At 39.6% G+C, this 18034-nt stretch overlaps 1 protein-coding gene across 4 annotated transcripts in view; it reads left to right on the forward strand.

The window, feature by feature from the left end:
• Positions 1-1446: 1446 nt before the first annotated feature.
• The window catches only part of XPOT (exportin for tRNA), a 37526-nt gene continuing 20938 nt past the window's right edge, over positions 1447-18034 (forward strand). Inside the window, exons 1-9 of one of the 4 annotated variants that reach the window (XM_047065935.1) lie at positions 1447-1711; positions 2227-2350; positions 4810-4943; positions 8887-8969; positions 12659-12715; positions 13642-13711; positions 14443-14661; positions 17108-17292; positions 17393-17561. In XM_047065935.1, the coding sequence (XP_046921891.1) occupies positions 4884-4943; positions 8887-8969; positions 12659-12715; positions 13642-13711; positions 14443-14661; positions 17108-17292; positions 17393-17561 (843 nt within the window). In that variant the 5' untranslated portion in view covers positions 1447-1711; positions 2227-2350; positions 4810-4883. Of the gene's footprint in view, positions 1712-2050; positions 2351-2417; positions 2672-4809; positions 4944-8886; positions 8970-12658; positions 12716-13641; positions 13712-14442; positions 14662-17107; positions 17293-17392; positions 17562-18034 lie in introns of those variants that run through there. The other 3 variants (XM_047065933.1, XM_047065934.1, XM_047065936.1) reach the window with 3 other exon arrangements.

Below are 18034 nucleotides of genomic sequence, written 5' to 3' on the forward strand. Positions count from 1 at the left end.
TTTTAATTTTTATTTTTAAGTAATCTCTACACCCTATGTGGGGCTTCAAGTCGCATGCTCTACCAGCTGAACCAGCCAGCCTGCCTCCCTATAGGTGCTTCTTTATTGGGGTCAAAATAATGTGAGTTTTCAAAATTGAAAGATTCTTTAAATCCTAGATTATTGAACTACCATAAAGGGTCAATATTACTAGATAAACTTTAGATAAGCTGTAGATAGTAGGTAACTGGAATAAACCAAACATATTAAAGATTTTGGAGCCACTTGGACTAGGATTAGTATCGGGTCCCCATACTCCATAGTTGACCAACACCAGTAATATAAGGATCTATGCAATAATCTACTTACTGAGTTTTAACTACAGGCTGGCATTATCCTATGTGCTAAACTCCAGATATATGCTGAACTAGGACAGGAATCTTTGTAGGACATTTTAAAGTTACAAACGCGATGCAACAGTGATAGAAAATATTGTATATATGAGTGGTGTAGCGTCTTGCACCTAGTGGGTCACTAAATAAACGTAGCTGTTAAGTTGTTACGTTAATTTTATTATACATCTGTTCTGAATTTCCCCTCCCAAATTGTCACTTCAGTCTGAGTGACTATTGCCTAGTCTGTATTCAGTAGTGAATAATCAACAATGAAACCTAAATAGTGAGCACTTACGGTGTGCAAAAGCAAATATTAACTGAATACTCACAAGAACTCTTTGAGGTCAGTATTATTACTGTCCCCATTTTACAAATGAGTAAACTGAAACACAATAAATGTCAAGTGCCTGAAACTGAGGTCAACAAGTGTGTGGGGTGGAGAGGTTGGGGTTGTGGCTGGGATTCAAATCTAGGCAGCTGGAACCAATACTGCCTCCGAATAAATGAAGTAACTACCAGAAAAGTAACCTACGAGCAGAGCAGAACTCCCTAAGAATGCTCTCCTTTTCACGAATGACAATATATTAGTACGTTTCAAGTGGAATTTAAGAATTTTCAGCGCCCCTGAGAGGATCCTCACGCTCCTAGACGCTAAACACGTGGGACCATGGAAGAGCAATTAAACTGAATCACATTTGGTTTGGATCACGTCATCTGGATCTCAGGAGCGCCTCACTCGAATCCACCAGCTAACCTGAGGAGGCCTTTACGGAGCGTGCTAAGCGCGCCCTACCCTGCGGCTGGGACCACCAGGATTCAGCGGCGCGGGAGGGACTCGCGCCGGACACCCCATCCCGGCATGCACCTCAGGCCCGGCGAGCGCCCGGAAGCGCCGCCTGCCCCGTGCATGCCGGGAGTTGTAGGCCCCCGCCCCGGGCCCGCGGGCTGCCGTCTGCACTCTCCATGAGGCTGCTGGAGCTGGCCCGCGCGGCGCCGACGCGGGGAGCGCGCTTCGCGCTGACTCAGCGGCGACGGAGGCGGCGGCGGCGTTAGCCGGCCCCTCGCGCTCTTTCCCTTCCTGGGGCGCCGACCCCGCCCGCCTGCTTGCTAGGTTGCCGGTCCGGCGCCACGCAAGAGAAGGCGTCAGGGGACGCGGAGCGGCGCGCGGCCCCAGCCAGCTCTGTCTCCGGCATTAGCGCTGCGGCCGTGGCGGAGGACGACGGCGACAAGGACGAGGGCCGCTCTCCCCGCTCCCTGCGTGCGGCGTCGCTCCGCTCCGCTCCGCTGACCAGCCCTCGGGAGTGCAGGCGGGGAGGCGGGATGGAGTGATAGGGAAGGTGACTCGGAGCTTGGGGGCAGCGGGACCCGGATCCACCTCGGTCCGCTCGGGAATGCGGGGAAGTTGCCTGGGCGGACTGGCCCAGGGAGCCCCCACGCCGGGGTTGGGGTGCGGGCCGGGGGCCGTCCAGGGAGGTGCGCCCCAAGGCTGGGCGGACTGGGTGGGGGTGGGTACGAACCGCGGCCATCGCCGCGGAGCGCGTCCCGAGTGCGTGGCCGCCCGTTGCCCGGTGTTTCATCACCCGAGTTGCCACGAGGCTCCTTTCGGGGAGGGACGGGGTGGGGGAGGAGGGGGCAAGGCCGACCGAGGGGGGTCGGCTTCATCTGTGGCCCGTGATGTACTAAAGGTGGCCAGCCTCATTTGTAATAGTGTGTCCTGCCAGTTTCAACTGCGGAGACCTCAAACTTGCTTCGCTGCCCACCCCCCAGCCCCAGGACAAAAAGGAGAAAAGTAGTATTTCTGTGTAGTAATTTTGCCAGCACAGACACGCCATTTCTTCTCTTCCCTTCACAGTTCTGCAGGAGTAGACAAGCGTGATGTTTCCCTATAACCAGAAGAAACAAGTACTTTTTGAAAGTGCTAATTAGTTGTTACTGGGGGAAGTTACGTTTTATTAAAGCGACTTGTCAATGTGGTGGTAAGACTGGAAAGATTCAGTCCTGGTCTTTGAACAGTCTTTAGTAGGTGTGGAGGAACTTTCCCAGATTGTTTGATTTTTTTTTTTTTTAATGGCTATCAAGGAAAAGTTAGGGCTCAGTATTTTAAGTATGTTGCTTGCTTCCCTCCACAACATTTGCTAGATGCGTAATTGATAAGTTTATCGCATTGTAACAAATGTTTAAGCCTGCACCTCCGTGGCTTGTTAGAACATTAAGTGTTCATGCACAACCTTTAATTGAGGGAATGGTTACCTTTTCGCACAGGTTGTAACTTTTCAGTTCTTGGCACACACATATAGGTAATTTACCATTTTATGCTTATTTATGTTCCACTGCATATTGATTTTTATCCAAGTGCCTCTCTGTGGGGGATTCTTTCTGTACCGACAACGGTAACAAGTTTATGTTTCCTTAGGTTATTTATTGGCCAGTTTTTTTCTTAAGACCAGTGCTGTTTCACTTGATAGAACTAAAGCGACCCAGCTTAAGCAGTTTTACCTAAATTCAAGATGATTTTATAGGACTTTTTAATACGGAATTCACAGAAACTCAGATTTTCTGAGTATGCAGTTTTCCAAGGAATCATTAAATTTTCTTTTCATTTTTGCAGGGGTGAGGGAAGAAAACCTGTGTTTTCCAATCTGTTCAAATGCCCATTTTTTAGTATAGGATAAATCTAGACTACTCCAAGTAGTCCCCTTCCCCCATGTGGCAAGCTCTGATTTCTAAATAACCTGTTGAGGGCCCACTATGTGCCAGGCATGCTTTACATGTCTTATCTCATTGAAGTCTTAACAGCTTTATGAGGTAGATGGTCTCTTTCCCACTTCATAGAAAGAGCTTTTTCAGATTTCCTAGTTGTCCATGTGGCCCCAGTTTGAAAATTACTAGATTGGGGTACAAATCCAGGTATTTCCAAACCCAAAGCCTATGTTCTACTATGTCTTAGAGGCATAATGGTGAATATTTGAGACAGTTCTTTCCCTTCAAGATTATGGAGAGAAAACAAGGAGGCAGCGACAACATATCAGCACTTAAGAGGGGCGTTTAATCCAGTTTAGGAGAATTGGACAATAGGGATCAAAGAAGTTTTCTGGAAAGAGGTGACATCTAAGCTGAGTTTTGAAGGACAGGCAGGGGTTAACAAAGTAACAAGAAAAGAGCAGTGAGTGCAAAGATGAAAGGCCAAATACCACTGGCCTTGCTGGGTTCAGCTGAAGAATAGTCATTCAAAAGTGTGTGCACCTTAATCCTGAGGGGGGGGGGGCGGGCTACACTGCCTTGCTGTAGTCTGCAAGTATCTAGAAATAAGAAAGGGCTGGACTTTACTCTCCAAGAGCTCTCAGCACATAACCCGATTTATCATTTGTTTCAGGCAGGCCCTGGGGAAGACAAAAGCATATTGTAGTTGGGGTCCTCTAACCTAGATCAGGTCCTGGCCTCACCACTCCCAAAAAGGCTGTGCACCCCCATCCCAGGGCTTTAGTCTCTTGGCTTCTTTAGGCTCTGATCTTCTCTTTGGTTTATGACAATTAAAACACTCCCCCCCCCAAAAAAAAAGCCCTACAGCCTTTTTATGTGAGCAGTAGTCCTGGTTTTTCTACCTCATAGGTATTGAGAGGATAAATGTGATTTTCACATTATTTAGAATTTGTTCCTTGTTTCCTCAACTGTACATTGTATCAAAAACCAAGTAGCCTTTTGGGACTTAATCATGTTCTTATTTGAGAACGTTAGACCATATTGTGAAAAAGTGCATTGCTTTCCAGAGACTAAATATTTTTAAGGCTAGTCAGGATTAAGTTCTTTATCAATTTTTATAGCTACTATTAAAAAATGTTTTGTGAAATAACATTTCTAAAAGTGGCTGTCAAGAGAGTCTGTTGTTTAAAAGTTAAATGCCTGGCTTTTCACTCCTCCACTTCTCTTTCATTTGACTTCTCTTGAGGTACTTGGTAGACACTCCAGTAAGGATATTGAACTCTGAGGTCACTATTTAGCCATTCTGAGTTCTGTACTTTTTTTAAGGTTTGTGATATTGACAAATGGAAAGGGGCAAATTAGTATAATAAGATAATCTAGGCTTGTCATTTTTGGTGTAGTCACACAGTTGTACTTTTAAGTACTGGAGGTAATATTGCATAAATTAGATACTTCTGTTTAGAGATGAGTTACTTCCTATATTCATGATCTTAAAGAAAAATTTGAGAATATCAATGACATATGTTAGATTTTTAGAAATTACGCATTTGTGGAGTATTTAGTATTTCTTCTAAGACAGGCTCCTTTAGTTGTAATTTTGGATAGTTTTCAAAAGTTCTTTTAACATTTAAACTTCTTTGCATAATGTTATCCACTTGTGATATTCTGGATAAGCATTAATTTTGTTTATCAAATGTTTTCTTTCAACTTTTTGTGTGTGTGTGTGTGTGTGCAGATGTTTGTGGATTCTTCTGTGGGATCAGAGGGCACGCCTATTGTAATCAGAAAACTCCAAGAATAGCAGCAGGGATGGATGAACAGGCTCTTTTAGGGCTAAATCCAAATGCTGATTCAGACTTCAGACAAAGGGTAAGTTAAGTCAGCTTAATCATTTTTTAAAGGTTACTACAGATTTGCATTAGAGGACTTGAATTAAAAAAAAAAATACATCTGATGATGAAGATTTCATTTGAGTAGAAATGAATGGAGACAAATTTGATGTACTTGAATATATTCAGAATATACAAACAGTGAGCATTGTGGTTTGTGTTTTAAAAGTTGGTTTAACAAGTACTGAAATCCCATGTGTGATTCAAGGTAGCTCTTTACGTCACATCAGTCATTGTTTCTATTTAGTTAAAAGTTATAATGCAAAGACTGTTCGAAGAACTTTCCATAGTGACAGACATGTGTATTTTATCTTTGTATTGCCTGGCTTGGTCTGATGTTAATGATACTTAACATCCTTGTTATTTAGTCCAGGCAGACGTGCAAATTAGCAGCTAGAATATGCCATGTCTTAGGTTACATAAAATGGTCAGATGACAAGGAATCCATGGGGCGCTGGGATATTTGGACAATTAAACATAATGTAGGCTACACCTGTAATCATGGCTATAGCTGAATGATAAAAGAAGAATCTAAAGAGCAAGCCTATAATTACATTTGTTAAAGATGTGGGTGTTTTGAAGTATAGGGTAAGTGGAAGGAGAATCATTTTCTCTTTCCACTTCTCATAGCAAAGGATATTTTTTACAAATGAGCTAAATGAGGTTAACAATCTCACTAAATAGTATTGCAGTTTTTGTTGTGCTTTTAAGCAGAATTTTCTTCGTAGTAAAAAAAAAAAAAATCTCAAGTAGTTTCTAATATGGTTTCATGCCTCTGCTGTTGAATAAGTAACAAGCCCTCCACATTGAGGGCAATAACAGGAATTGAGATTTATTTTTTTTTTTAATTTTTTTTTTTCAACGTTTATTTATTTTTGGGACAGAGAGAGACAGAGCATGAACGGGGGAGGGGCAGAGAGAGAGGGAGACACAGAATCGGAAACAGGCTCCAGGCTCTGAGCCATCAGCCCAGAGCCTGACGCGGGGCTCGAACTCACGGACCGCGAGATCGTGACCTGGCTGAAGTCGGACGCTTAACCGACTGCGCCACCCAGGCGCCCCAGGAATTGAGATTTAAATATCTGGCTAGTTACAAGATACCTAACAAACTAGTTAGGACATCAAAAGACATTTAAAATCATGTTTTCTCTGTGTAGACAAATTTCTTTCCACAGGAGTTTAAGCTGCCTTACCTTCAAACCCTTAGTCACATAGTTGAAGTATCATAGCTGTTTACCTTGGTATTGTATGGCTATGATTAAAAGCCTTTTAGTATTTGTTATTATAGTCTTTTGTGTTATTTTTTTTTATGATCCCTTTTGGAAATTATTCATTTTTTATTAAATGCCACAATCCAACAGATTAAAAAAATTGTTTCAAATGCTTATTTATATTTGAGAGAAAGAGAGATGGAGTGTGAGCGGGGGAGGGGCAGAGAGAAACAGAGACAGAATCCTCAGCAGGCATCAGGCTCTGAGCCTGAAGCAGGGCTCAAACCCACAAACTGAGAGGTCATGACCTGAGCCGAAGTCAGATGCTTAACAGACCAAACCACCCAGGTACCCTCTCCCAACACAGTTTTTAAATGTGTAATTATTTTATTTTTTGGAGAAGTAAACCTAATGCATTGTTAGTAATTTTAATATAAAGTTCTGCTTTTATCATTAAAATTGAGTTCCATCAGTCATAGGCATATATTAAGCATCCAAATTCAGGCTTAATTTGATCCCCTTAAGCCATCCTGAGTAATGGAATTAATTAGGATAAAAAAGAAGGAATCTTAAAGAAAGTGAGTTCTAATAGTTCTGATGCTGGAAATGAGTAGTTGGGACACTAATTCAGTTTGATTGTAAGATAACTGTGTGCCAACCCCATTTCTTAGTTGTCTGGCTATAGTTCTGTTTTTCTACAGGGGCAGTAGCTGAAGTGCCTCTGTTGCCACTTAGAAGCAGCAATCTAGAGCATTAGAAAAAAGGTATGAAATAAAAGAAATAGGTGATAAAAGCTTTGACTTGTTCATCATTGCCACAAAATTTTATTTTAAAATATTGGTAATGCATGGATTCAGAGTTAAAAGACTTCAGTTAAAAACTGGAAACTTTCAAGTTATTTTCACTTTTTTAATGGAATCGCTGTCTTTGGCTTAAAACTTACTAGTTAAAGAAACTGGTAGGTCAGTGATATACTGAATCCCCCCCACCTTTTTTTTGGCAAGTGATACATTAGGTGGTAATAATGCAACATACATGATTGACTTCCACCTTGTCCTTAAATGGGACAGTAAATGTTCCTAAAGGAAACCCAACGTTTCATGGAATATTGTTAGACAACAAGTGAACTAGATTCTTTGCAGCAGCCTGGGTTCTTCTGGTCTTAATTTTCAAAGAGAGCCATTATTTTATACTTGTGGGAGCAGCCAGTGAGACCACATATGAAAACCCATTCCCTAATCCCTCACTGATACAATTAAAAGAATATCACTTAAATATGGTAGCTTTTTGGCTTTTTTTTTAAACCTCTAACCTAAAGGAAAAATTTTACATCTTGACTGTGTGTATGTGTGTGTGTACAGACATATATGAATAAATATATTATTTATTTATTTAAAAAAATTTTTTTTAACATTTATTCATTTTTGAGAGACAGAGACAACATGCGTGGGGGATGGGCAGAGAGAGAGGGAAACATAGAATCTAAAGCAGGCTCCAGGCTCCGAGCTGTCAGCACAGAGCCCGACGTGGAGCTTGAACCCACGAGCTGCGAGACCATGACCTGAGCCGAAGTCGGATGTTTAACCGACTAAGCCACCCAGGTGCCCCAAGTAAATACGTTTTTTACATGTGTATACTGTGTGTATGTATATATATATGTGTACATATATACACATTTTATGTATATGTGCATATATATACATACAGTATACACATGTACACACATATATATACACACACATACTCATCTATAACAAAACAATTTACGCAACATAATATGTGCAGTGTACTGATATTCTGTCATTTTTTTTATTGCTGATCAAGACATACAATTTATTTCATCACTACTGGAGCACAAACCATAGCTTTAAAAATATTTACTAATTAAAATTAGGTTCCTCTAATACATAATGTTCTTTCTACATCATTTCAAGGTTTATATCAGTCATTTCAAGGTTTATATCAGCTTTAAAATTGTCTAGCACTGTTTTTGTGTTATTTTCTTGGCTGTTTGAGGTACTTTTCACAGCTCGCTCAGATTACTATTTGTCCATTGTCCTACATGACATCTGTATCTGTCATTGATGCCAGTTGAAACAGGCTAATGGAAGAGTGGCAGAAGTCCTTCCCATTTTCCCAGCAATCTAGTAAGGAGCACATGGACTTGGTGCTTCATCCATCTTGACTATACTTTTGAACAAAGCCCTGAATTCCCAAGCAGAGAAATAGGAAACGTTTCCTAAAGCTTTTCAATTGTTAGTACTTTTCCAAAATTCATATCATGTAATTAGACTTTAATTTTGTAATCACCTCTTTAATAGCATATTTGCTATTAAATAGGAAAAATGCCCTTTATGTACCATTTTATAATTACATATACCTCAGGAACACAGCACTTGACAAAGCACTTGTGGTTTTTCTCTTAATGCTCCTAATTATTCACGGAGGTCTGCAGGGCATTTTTGTGTTGTCTTCTTTGCTGTAAGGAAACAGGAGTGTCTAACTAATAGAATTTGCTTTTTACGTAATTTTTTTCTAGGAATGATCACTAAGTTGCACATACTTAGAAGCCACTATTTTAGCTTTTTTTTTTATTTTTTTTTTTTAGGTGGACTGATTTATTTTTGGTTTGCTACTCATAGAATATTTTAGTATCAGTAAGGCACTGAGACTGACCATTCCACATGTGTTTTCGGCTTTGTAATCTTACAGGCCCTGGCCTATTTTGAGCAGTTAAAGATTTCCCCAGATGCCTGGCAAGTGTGTGCTGAAGCTCTGGCCCAAAGGACATACAGGTAATTAAAACAAAATTTGCATGACTTAAAGGAATTTAAATTTCTGTGAACCTGCTAGGACTCTTAAATTTACCTGTATTTGGAAAACGTTTCCATAAAAACATTTTATGGCTTGTGTTTTGGAAAACCGTTCAGTGTAGAAATGAGAAAAATAGTAAACTAATAATTTGGCCATTCCAGCATGGACTTTTCAGTAAGTCTGTCTTTTGCCGTATGCTTTGCACTCGATAGCAGATCCCAGCAGGAACACAGTGCAGTAAGAACTTCCTTATGATGGTTTTCTAAAAGGTTGGCAGAGGAGGTAGTCATAAATTGTATGTATCTTAAGTTTTTTTGTTTTTTTTTTTTTAACGTTTTATTTATTTTTGAGACAGAGAGAGACAGAGCATGAACGGGGGAGGGTCAGAGAGAGAGGGAGACACAGAATTGGAAGCAGGCTCCAGGCTCTGAGCCATCAGCCCAGAGCCCGACGCGGGGCTTGAACTCACGGACCGCGAGATCGTGACCTGAGCCGAAGTCGGCCGCCCAACCGACTGAGCCACCCAGGCGCCCCTTTTTTTAATTTTTTTTTTTTTTAATTTTTTTTTTTCAACGTTTATTTATTTTTGGGACAGAGAGAGACAGAGCATGAACGGGGGAGGGGCAGAGAGAGAGGGAGACACAGAATCGGAAACAGGCTCCAGGCTCTGAGCCATCAGCCCAGAGCCCGACGCGGGGCTCGAACTCACGGACCGCGAGATCGTGACCTGGCTGAAGTCGGACGCTTAACCGACTGCGCCACCCAGGTGCCCCTTAATTTTTTTTTTTAACGTTTTATTTATTTTTGAGACAGAGAGAGACAGAGCCTGAACGGGGGAGGGTTAAGTTTTTATTTTAATTTAAAGTATACAAAAAATTTAGAGTGTATACACATTCACTTACCAGCTTCTTTATATTAAATCAAGCTCTTTCCTTTATGTATATGCCACTAGCATTTGCTTCATCATTCTTACATTGATCACACCTATAATGCATCCTCTACAGTTTCCACTTTGGATCTCCAGTGGATTGAAGAAGTTAGATGTTTTAGTTACTTAGCCCCACCTCTCCAAGTCTTCTAGTTATCTAGCCCACATCAAATATGCAGAAGGATTTTCCCTTTATAATAAAATTTTTTTAATTTTTCTTTTTGTTTGTTTATTCACTTAGAGATAGCACAAGTGGGGGACAGGTGGAGAGAGAATCCCAAGCAGGCTGTCTGCACCATCAGCTCAAAACCTGACCTGGGGCTCAGATTCACAAACAGTGAGATGATGACCTGAGCCAGTCAGTCACTTAACTGACTGAGCCAGCCAGGTGCCCCCTTTTTAAAAATTTTATTTTAGGGGTGCCTGAGTGGCTCAGTCAGTTGAGTGTCCCAGTTCTTGATTTTGGCTCAGGTTGTGATCCCAGGATTGGGGGATTGAGTCCTGTGTCGGGCTCTGTGCCAAATGTGGAGCCTGCTTCAGATTCATTTTCTTTCTTTCTCTCTCCCTCTCTCCCTGTCTCCCCCTCTTCCTCCCCCCCTTTCTCTCTCTCCCTCCCTCCCTCTTCTCCTCTCCCCCCACCCCCCTGCTCCTCCCCCTGGCTTGGCATACACTCTCTCTCTAAAATAAATTTTAAAAACTTAAAAAGGAAAAAAAAAATATTAAGAATTTTTATTTTAATTCCAGTTAATTAACATGCAGTGTTATATTGTTTCCAGGTGTACAATATAGTGATCACCCTGTGCTCATCATGACAAGTGCCCTCCTTAATCCCCATCACCTATTTAACCCATTCCCTTAGCCACCTCTCCTCTGGTAATCATCAGTTTGTTCTCTATAATTAAGAGTCTTTTTCTTGATTTATGTATCTTGCTTTTATTTTTTCCCCTTTGTTCATTTGTTTCTTAAATTCCCGCATATGAGTGAAATCACAGAGTATTTCTCTTTCTGTGACTGACTTACTTCACTTAGCATTATACACACTAGCTCCATCCGTGTCGTTACAAATGGCAAGATTTCTTTTTTTATGGCTGAATAATATTCCATTGTGTATATATACCACCTTTTCTTTATGCATTCATCTCTCAGTGGACACTTGGGCTACTTCCATGTCTTGGCTATTGTAAATAGTGCTGCTATAAACACAGGGGTGCATGTATCCCTTTGAATTAGCGTCCTAAGGTTTTTCCTTTTTGTAATGTGACTTCCTGTGAAGTCTTTTTAAAGCGTTCAGCTTAATTTTTACAAAAATAGGAACTTTCATACTCATTTCATTAGTTTATATAATGGTTAACTAAGTTACTTAACTGAAAAAGGCATACAATTGACATAGTAAGGCGTAGGGAAACACAGCTGACTTAGGGTAAGCAGACAACTTGCTGGTGGCAATATGCCCCTGGGTGTTAGTGATGGCTTCTAGCTGGCATAGTCGACATGTTGTGGCTGTGAGTTGCCACTGTTGACGGTTGGAACCAAGTACTCCACGTTAGAGTTTATTTCGAGAACATCTGTATGCCTTAGAGGATATAAGATCTGGCTTTTAAAAGGATTTCTGTAGTATATTTTTCAGTGGAAACCTAAGTCTTTTACAGTTCAGTTAAGGCTTCAGTGTCATCCATGGTAAGGATAGAAACCTTAAGTTCTCAGAAGAGGTGGTAATTAAACCTAACTTAATTAAAAGATTGTTTCAACTTCTTGTGTGTGAAATTATTTTGTTTAGTTAATTCATGTAGTCTAAATTAAGATACTGCCTATTCTTGTATTTACCAGTTAGCTTTAGATATGAAAAATTGTTCAATGATTAAGGCTCGCCCAGACAAACTACACTAGATGAACAGATTGTTGTTATTGCTGGTATTTTTGGTTTTGCTTTGTTTATTTATTTATTTTGAGAGAGAGAGAGGGAGAGAGAATCCCAAGCAGGCTCCGCACTGCCACCGCAGAGCCCTACAGGAGACTCAAACTCACGAACTGAACCGCAAGATCATTTGACCTGAGCTGAAACCCACTTGAACACTTAAATCGACTGAGCCACCTAGGCACCCCTGTTGTTCTCTAAACGGATTTTGTTAGAGATTGTAGTTGACTCACTGCAGCTCTGCGTCACCCCTAGAGAGACCCTTGAGAGTAGAAAATTGGTAGATAACTGATTTTTGCTCCCTTCTTACAAGGGCAGTGTATCTGTAACTTGGTTTTCTGCATGAAATTTTGAGGCTGAACTACCAGTCCGAGTGGCACTGCTCATTTTGGATTTGGTGCAATGCAGCTGTCTAGGGTTGAATTTTAAGTATGATTTCAGTTACTAATCTCTGTTTGAATCAGTATGGGTATTTGACCATTTGTTATTCTACCCCTATTCTAGCCTTTCTGTTGTAAAGTGTAGGAGTTGTTACAGGAATCCAAACATCTAGAATTTAGGGGGAATGCCTTCTGTTTGCAAAGCAGTATACTTAAGCTGCATCTTAATTTTTGTCATCATTTTATCAGATTTAATGGAAATATTCATCATTGTATAATATTGAAGTTCTAAACAAATGGTTATCAGTGTAATATATGAGATCAAGAGGTAGAAAGGAAGCCAAAGGTCTCCTTTGAGAAACTTTTCAGATGTTTCACTAGTATTTTACTTTTGATTTGTTTTCTCTAAATTCTCTTCTAACCTGGTTTTCCTTTTTTCTTTTTCAGTGATGATCACATAAAGTTTTTCTGCTTTCAAGTACTGGAACATCAAGTTAAATACAAGTAAGGCTTTTCTCACTGTTTTGACTCCGAAATTTGTGAGGAGAGACCATTTTCTAAGTTAGTTTTTTTCTGGGAAAATCATAAGCTGTAGGTTGACAGTGCATAAGTCACATCCAGTTTATAGATGTGTTTTGATTTATCCCAAAGTGTTTTAAAAATACTGACTTCATTGGTTACAATAAAAAATCCAGACATTTCACACAACAAATTAGATTTCAAGCTTCTCTGGAAAAATCAGAAGATCTAGCAACAGCAAACCTGTTTTCTACATGATAACTCTGTTAGAGGTTAGTGGCAGAGTGACCACTTGCATTTAGAAACTTGCCTCAAGCAGAAAACAGTGAATCGCTGCTCAGAGGACCCTTAGTTTGCCTGTCGATTTATTTTGTAAGTCACAGACCTCAAAACATAGCCATATTTCCATTTGAAAAATTCCACAGCTACCATTGTATTTTCACGTGAGCTGAACCTTAAACTAAGATCAGTGGTTGATATGCTACCTACCAGGCCCACCCCGTCTTTTCTTTAAAGCCGTGATGAGAAGCATTATCAATTTATTTTAGGAAGTTTTAAGTAATTGAGTGTTACATAGATTTTCCCTTTCAAATATATGGGGCTGTTACTTTTTATTTTTTTTTTTAATTTTTTTTTCAACGTTTTTATTTATTTTTGGGACAGAGAGAGACATAGCATGAACGGGGGAGAGGCAGAGAGAGAGGGAGACACAGAATCGGAAACAGGCTCCAGGCTCTGAGTCATCAGCCCAGAGCCTGACGCGGGGCTCGAACTCCTGGACCGCGAGATCGTGACCTGGCTGAAGTCGGACGCTTAGCCGACTGCGCCACCCAGGCGCCCCGGGGCTGTTACTTTTTAAACCACAGACACCAAATACAGGCATTACTATTTTTCTTCTCTATTTTGGACAGATACTCAGAACTAACTACAGTTCAGCAACAACTAATTAGGGAGACGCTCATCTCTTGGCTTCAAGCTCAGGTAAACTAGTAATTTTATTCTGTACCTCAAATTGCCAGATATTTAAATTTTTAGTTTTGTAAGAGTTTAGAATTTTACCTCAGAAATGTTGGACATTTATCCTCCATTTGATCCCATAGCTCTTTTAGAAAGTGCTGATTTCAAAGATCATGGGTATAAGAAAGCCTCGCAATAATTTAAAATTATATCAATAACTGAAACTGTCATGCTTTCCATGACACATTGTTGAAACTTGGTTTTAAAATAGTTTGTTGTTGTTTAACTACTTGACAGAAACAGACACTTTGTTTACTTTTAAACATGAGCCCTCCTGGACAGCCTCTTTACAAAGGGTGGGGGGGATCTTAGAGTTTTTTGTTCATGTTGTGTTCTTTTTTGTTAATTTTAACTAATCTTAACATATAAAGTAGTAGTTATGTAGGTGGAATTTTTATTTTCCTTAAAGAGCAAACAGCTAGAAGAAAAGCAGTTAGTAAAAGGAATAAGTATTAAAACTCTACATGGGAAACTTTTCTCCAGAAGTGTGAGAAAGAGAAGTAACCATCTTTGTTTGACTTTTCCACCTGGGTAATCACTTAAATACTTTGGTAATTTTTAAGCATATTTGTTGCATAGCTAATCTAGACTGTGTAGAGGTTTGGTGAGTTTTTGCCTATCGATGATAAATAGGAAAACAGTATGAGAGTTTCCAGTTTACATTTGATTTCAAGGACAATTTCTCTGTTTGTCAGATGCTGAATCCCCAACCAGAGAAGACCTTTATACGAAATAAAGCAGCCCAAGTCTTCGCCTTGCTTTTTGTTACAGAATATCTCACTAGATGGCCCAAGTTTTTTTTTGACATTCTCTCAGTAGTGGACCTAAATCCAAGGGGAGTAGATCTGTACCTCCGAATCCTCATGGCAATTGATTCAGAGTTGGTGGATCGTGATGTGGTGCATACATCAGAGGCAAGTAACTTCCCATTAATTGTTAGTTGATTTTTTTTAAGTTTATCCATTTTGAAAGAGAGAGCATGTGTGAGAGAATCCAGTTCATGAGCGCAAGAGGGGCAGACAGGGAGAGAGAAAGAATCCCATGCAGGCTCTGTGCTGAGCCCAATGCAGGGCTCAGTCCCAAGACCGTGAGATCATGACCTGAGCTGAAATCAAGAGTTGGATGCTCAACCAACTGAGCCACCCAAGTTCCTGTAATTGTTAGTTTTTAATGAACATTTTGTAGCAGGTGATGGGCACATAATAAAAAAACAGTGGGATGTCTCTTTTATTCAGAGACACATTGTCTTTTTTTTTTTTTTAATTTAAAAAAAATATTTTTTTTAACGTTTATTTTTGAGACAGAGTGCAAGCAGGGGAAGGGCAGAGAGAGAGGGAGACACAGAATCTGAACCGGGCTCCAGGCTCTGAGCTGTCAGTACAGAGCCTGACATGGGGCTCAAACCCATGGACTGCAAGATCATGACCTGAGCTGAAGTCAGATGCTTAACACGCTGAGCCACCCAGGCATCCCTGGAGACACGTTTTCTTTTCTTTTTCTTTCTTCTTTTTTTTTTTTTTTTCAGTTACTTATTTTAGTAATCTCTACATTCAAGATGGGGCTCAAACATCCCCAAGATCAAGAGTTGTATGCTCTTCCAACTGAGCCAGCCAGGTATCCCCAAATTTTTGCAATGATTATAAATTCACCCATTTTTAATTTTGTTCTACAAAGGAACTTGAACTGGCTTTTTTCCCCCAAGTGTATGTTGAAATTAGAGTATTACTTTAGAGGGTTGTTTTTTTTTGTTTTGTTTTTTTGGTGGTTTTGGTTTTTTTTGTTCATTTGTTTTGTAATGAGGCAAGTACTTTCTCCAGTGAAATACACAAATTGGTTCTCTTAGGAATTTTTGAAGCAATGCAGTCTGTATTTACTCCTGCTATATAGTTAGTGAGGAGGTATCGTTGCTTATCAATCTGTGCCCTTTCTTCGGTATTCTCCATTACACAGCCCATCACCTTAGTCTTTATTTCTTCATTATCTGATATAACTTTTCTCCTTATTCTTTCACTTTTTTTAATGGTTTATTTATTTTGAGAGCACGTGGGCAGGGAAGGGCAGAGAGAGAAGAGAGAATCCAAACAGGCTCTGTGATGTCAGTGCAGAGCTTGACACAGGTCTTGATCTCACAAAAAAACCGCAACATCATGACCTGAGCCCAAATCAAGAGTAAGATGCTTAACTGATTGAGCTACCCAGGCACCACACTTTCTTCTTATTCTTTTTTTTTTTTTTAATGTTTATTTATTTTTGAAAGAGAAGCAGTCCAGGCTCTGAGCTGTTAGCACAGAGCCAACATGGGGCTTGAACCCATGAACTGTGAGATCACTACCTGAGCCAATGTTGGACACTTAACTGACTGAGCCACCCAGGCACCCTTCACCTTCTTCTTAAATGACACAACAGAAATTGCTTGATTCAGGAGTATCTGGGTGGATCAGTCAGTTAAGTGTCCGACTTTGGCTCAGGTCATTATCTCACGGTTTGTGAGTTTGAGCCCCATATTGGGCTCTGCACTATAGTGCAGATCCTCTGTGTCCCTCTCTCTCTGCCCCTCTCTATCTCAAAAATAAATAAACATTAAAGAAAATTGCTTGATTCAAATGTGTAAAATAATTTAAAGTCATATGTCAGAAATACTTAAAACTGTAAAGGTTATTATCATGCATTTAAATTATTACCATTCCTGCAGCATGTATAAAGATGTTGATTCACTATGTTGTATACCTGAAACTAATGTAATATTTTAAGTCAACTATACTCAAAAAAATTTTAATTAAAAACAAATTTCCACTCTCTTACGTAGGTTAAATAATCATGTTTGTATAATATTGACAAGTACCTTTTATCATATGCTTTAGATTTCTAAGTAATGCTTATTTATAGTTGGGTTTTTTTTATTAAAAAAAATTTTTTTAATGTTTGTGAGAGAGAGAGAGAGAGAGAGAGAGAGAGAGAAACAGAACATGAGCAGGGGAGGGGCAGAGAGAGAGGGAGTCACAGAATGCAAAGCAGGCTCCAGGCCCTGAGCTGTCAGCACAGAGCCCAATGCACGGCTCGAACTCACAAGCCATGAGATCATGACCTGAGCCAAAGTTGATTTAACTGACTGAGCCACCCTGGCGCCCCTGTGGTTTGTGTCTAATAAGAAATCTGGCACTGTGGAATGCAACAGAAAAAGGATATTAAAAGAATCACAGGATATGATTTTAGAGTTGAGAAATAGAAAACAGTGGCAGGGAATGTGTTAACAAGTCTGGAAGTTTAGTAGTGAGGAAATTTGTGTAACTATTCAGATGTCAAAAATTATTTTGTGTGGTAATCTACTCGATGCATAAGATGTTTTATTTTGTTTTTCAGGAGGCTCGTAGGAATACTCTAATAAAAGATACCATGAGGGAGCAGTGCATTCCAAACTTAGTGGAATCATGGTACCAAATCTTACAAAATTATCAGTATACTAATTCAGAAGTGACATGTCAGTGCCTTGAGGTAGTTGGGGCTTATGTCTCTTGGATAGACTTATCCCTTATAGCCAATGATAGGTAAGTATACATATATTATCAGGATTTAAGTCTACAAAATACAGTGTGTAAAACTCATGTGTTTGAAAATGTTGTAACAGTTTTATTCTGCTGTTGCCAGGTTTATAAATATGCTGCTAGGTCATATGTCAATAGAAGTTCTACGGGAAGAAGCATGTGACTGTTTATTTGAAATTGTAAATAAAGGAATGGATCCTGTTGATAAAATGAAACTAGTAGAATCTTTGTGTCAAGTATTACAGTCTGCTGGGTTTTTCAGCATTGACCAGGTCGGTAAATTTATGTATTAAGTTTTCAAAATTGTTAGAACAAAGTAGGACAGGTATTAATTTAAATACGCTTTCTTTTTTCCTTTTTTCCCCAATGTTGTAAACTCTCCTTGAGATTATAAATAAGGAAACACTGTATTCAGAAAGCCATAATGTTCGCTGTAGCATTTGCCTTGGACAGTAAATTTATTGTTATATTTAATAATTATATATATAATAATACATATTATGATCTATATATAATATATATACTATAATGTATACATAATGATATATATAATAATACATATATAATATACACACATATATTTATATACCTGTAATATATATGTGTATGTATATATAATTATACCAGTTCTTAAAGTCGAAGACCTGGAATGGTACCTGCAGTTGTGCATTTTTAACAAACTCCCAGTTGAATCTGATACCATTGGTCTGTCCTTTAAATAGCAAGGAATATCCTATATACGTGG

Source organism: Lynx rufus, unplaced genomic scaffold (genome assembly GCF_022079265.1).
Source record: "Lynx rufus isolate CCGP_SWC_20201006 ecotype Redwood Valley unplaced genomic scaffold, mLynRuf1.p SCAF_7, whole genome shotgun sequence".
Taxonomy (NCBI): Eukaryota; Metazoa; Chordata; class Mammalia; order Carnivora; family Felidae; genus Lynx; species Lynx rufus.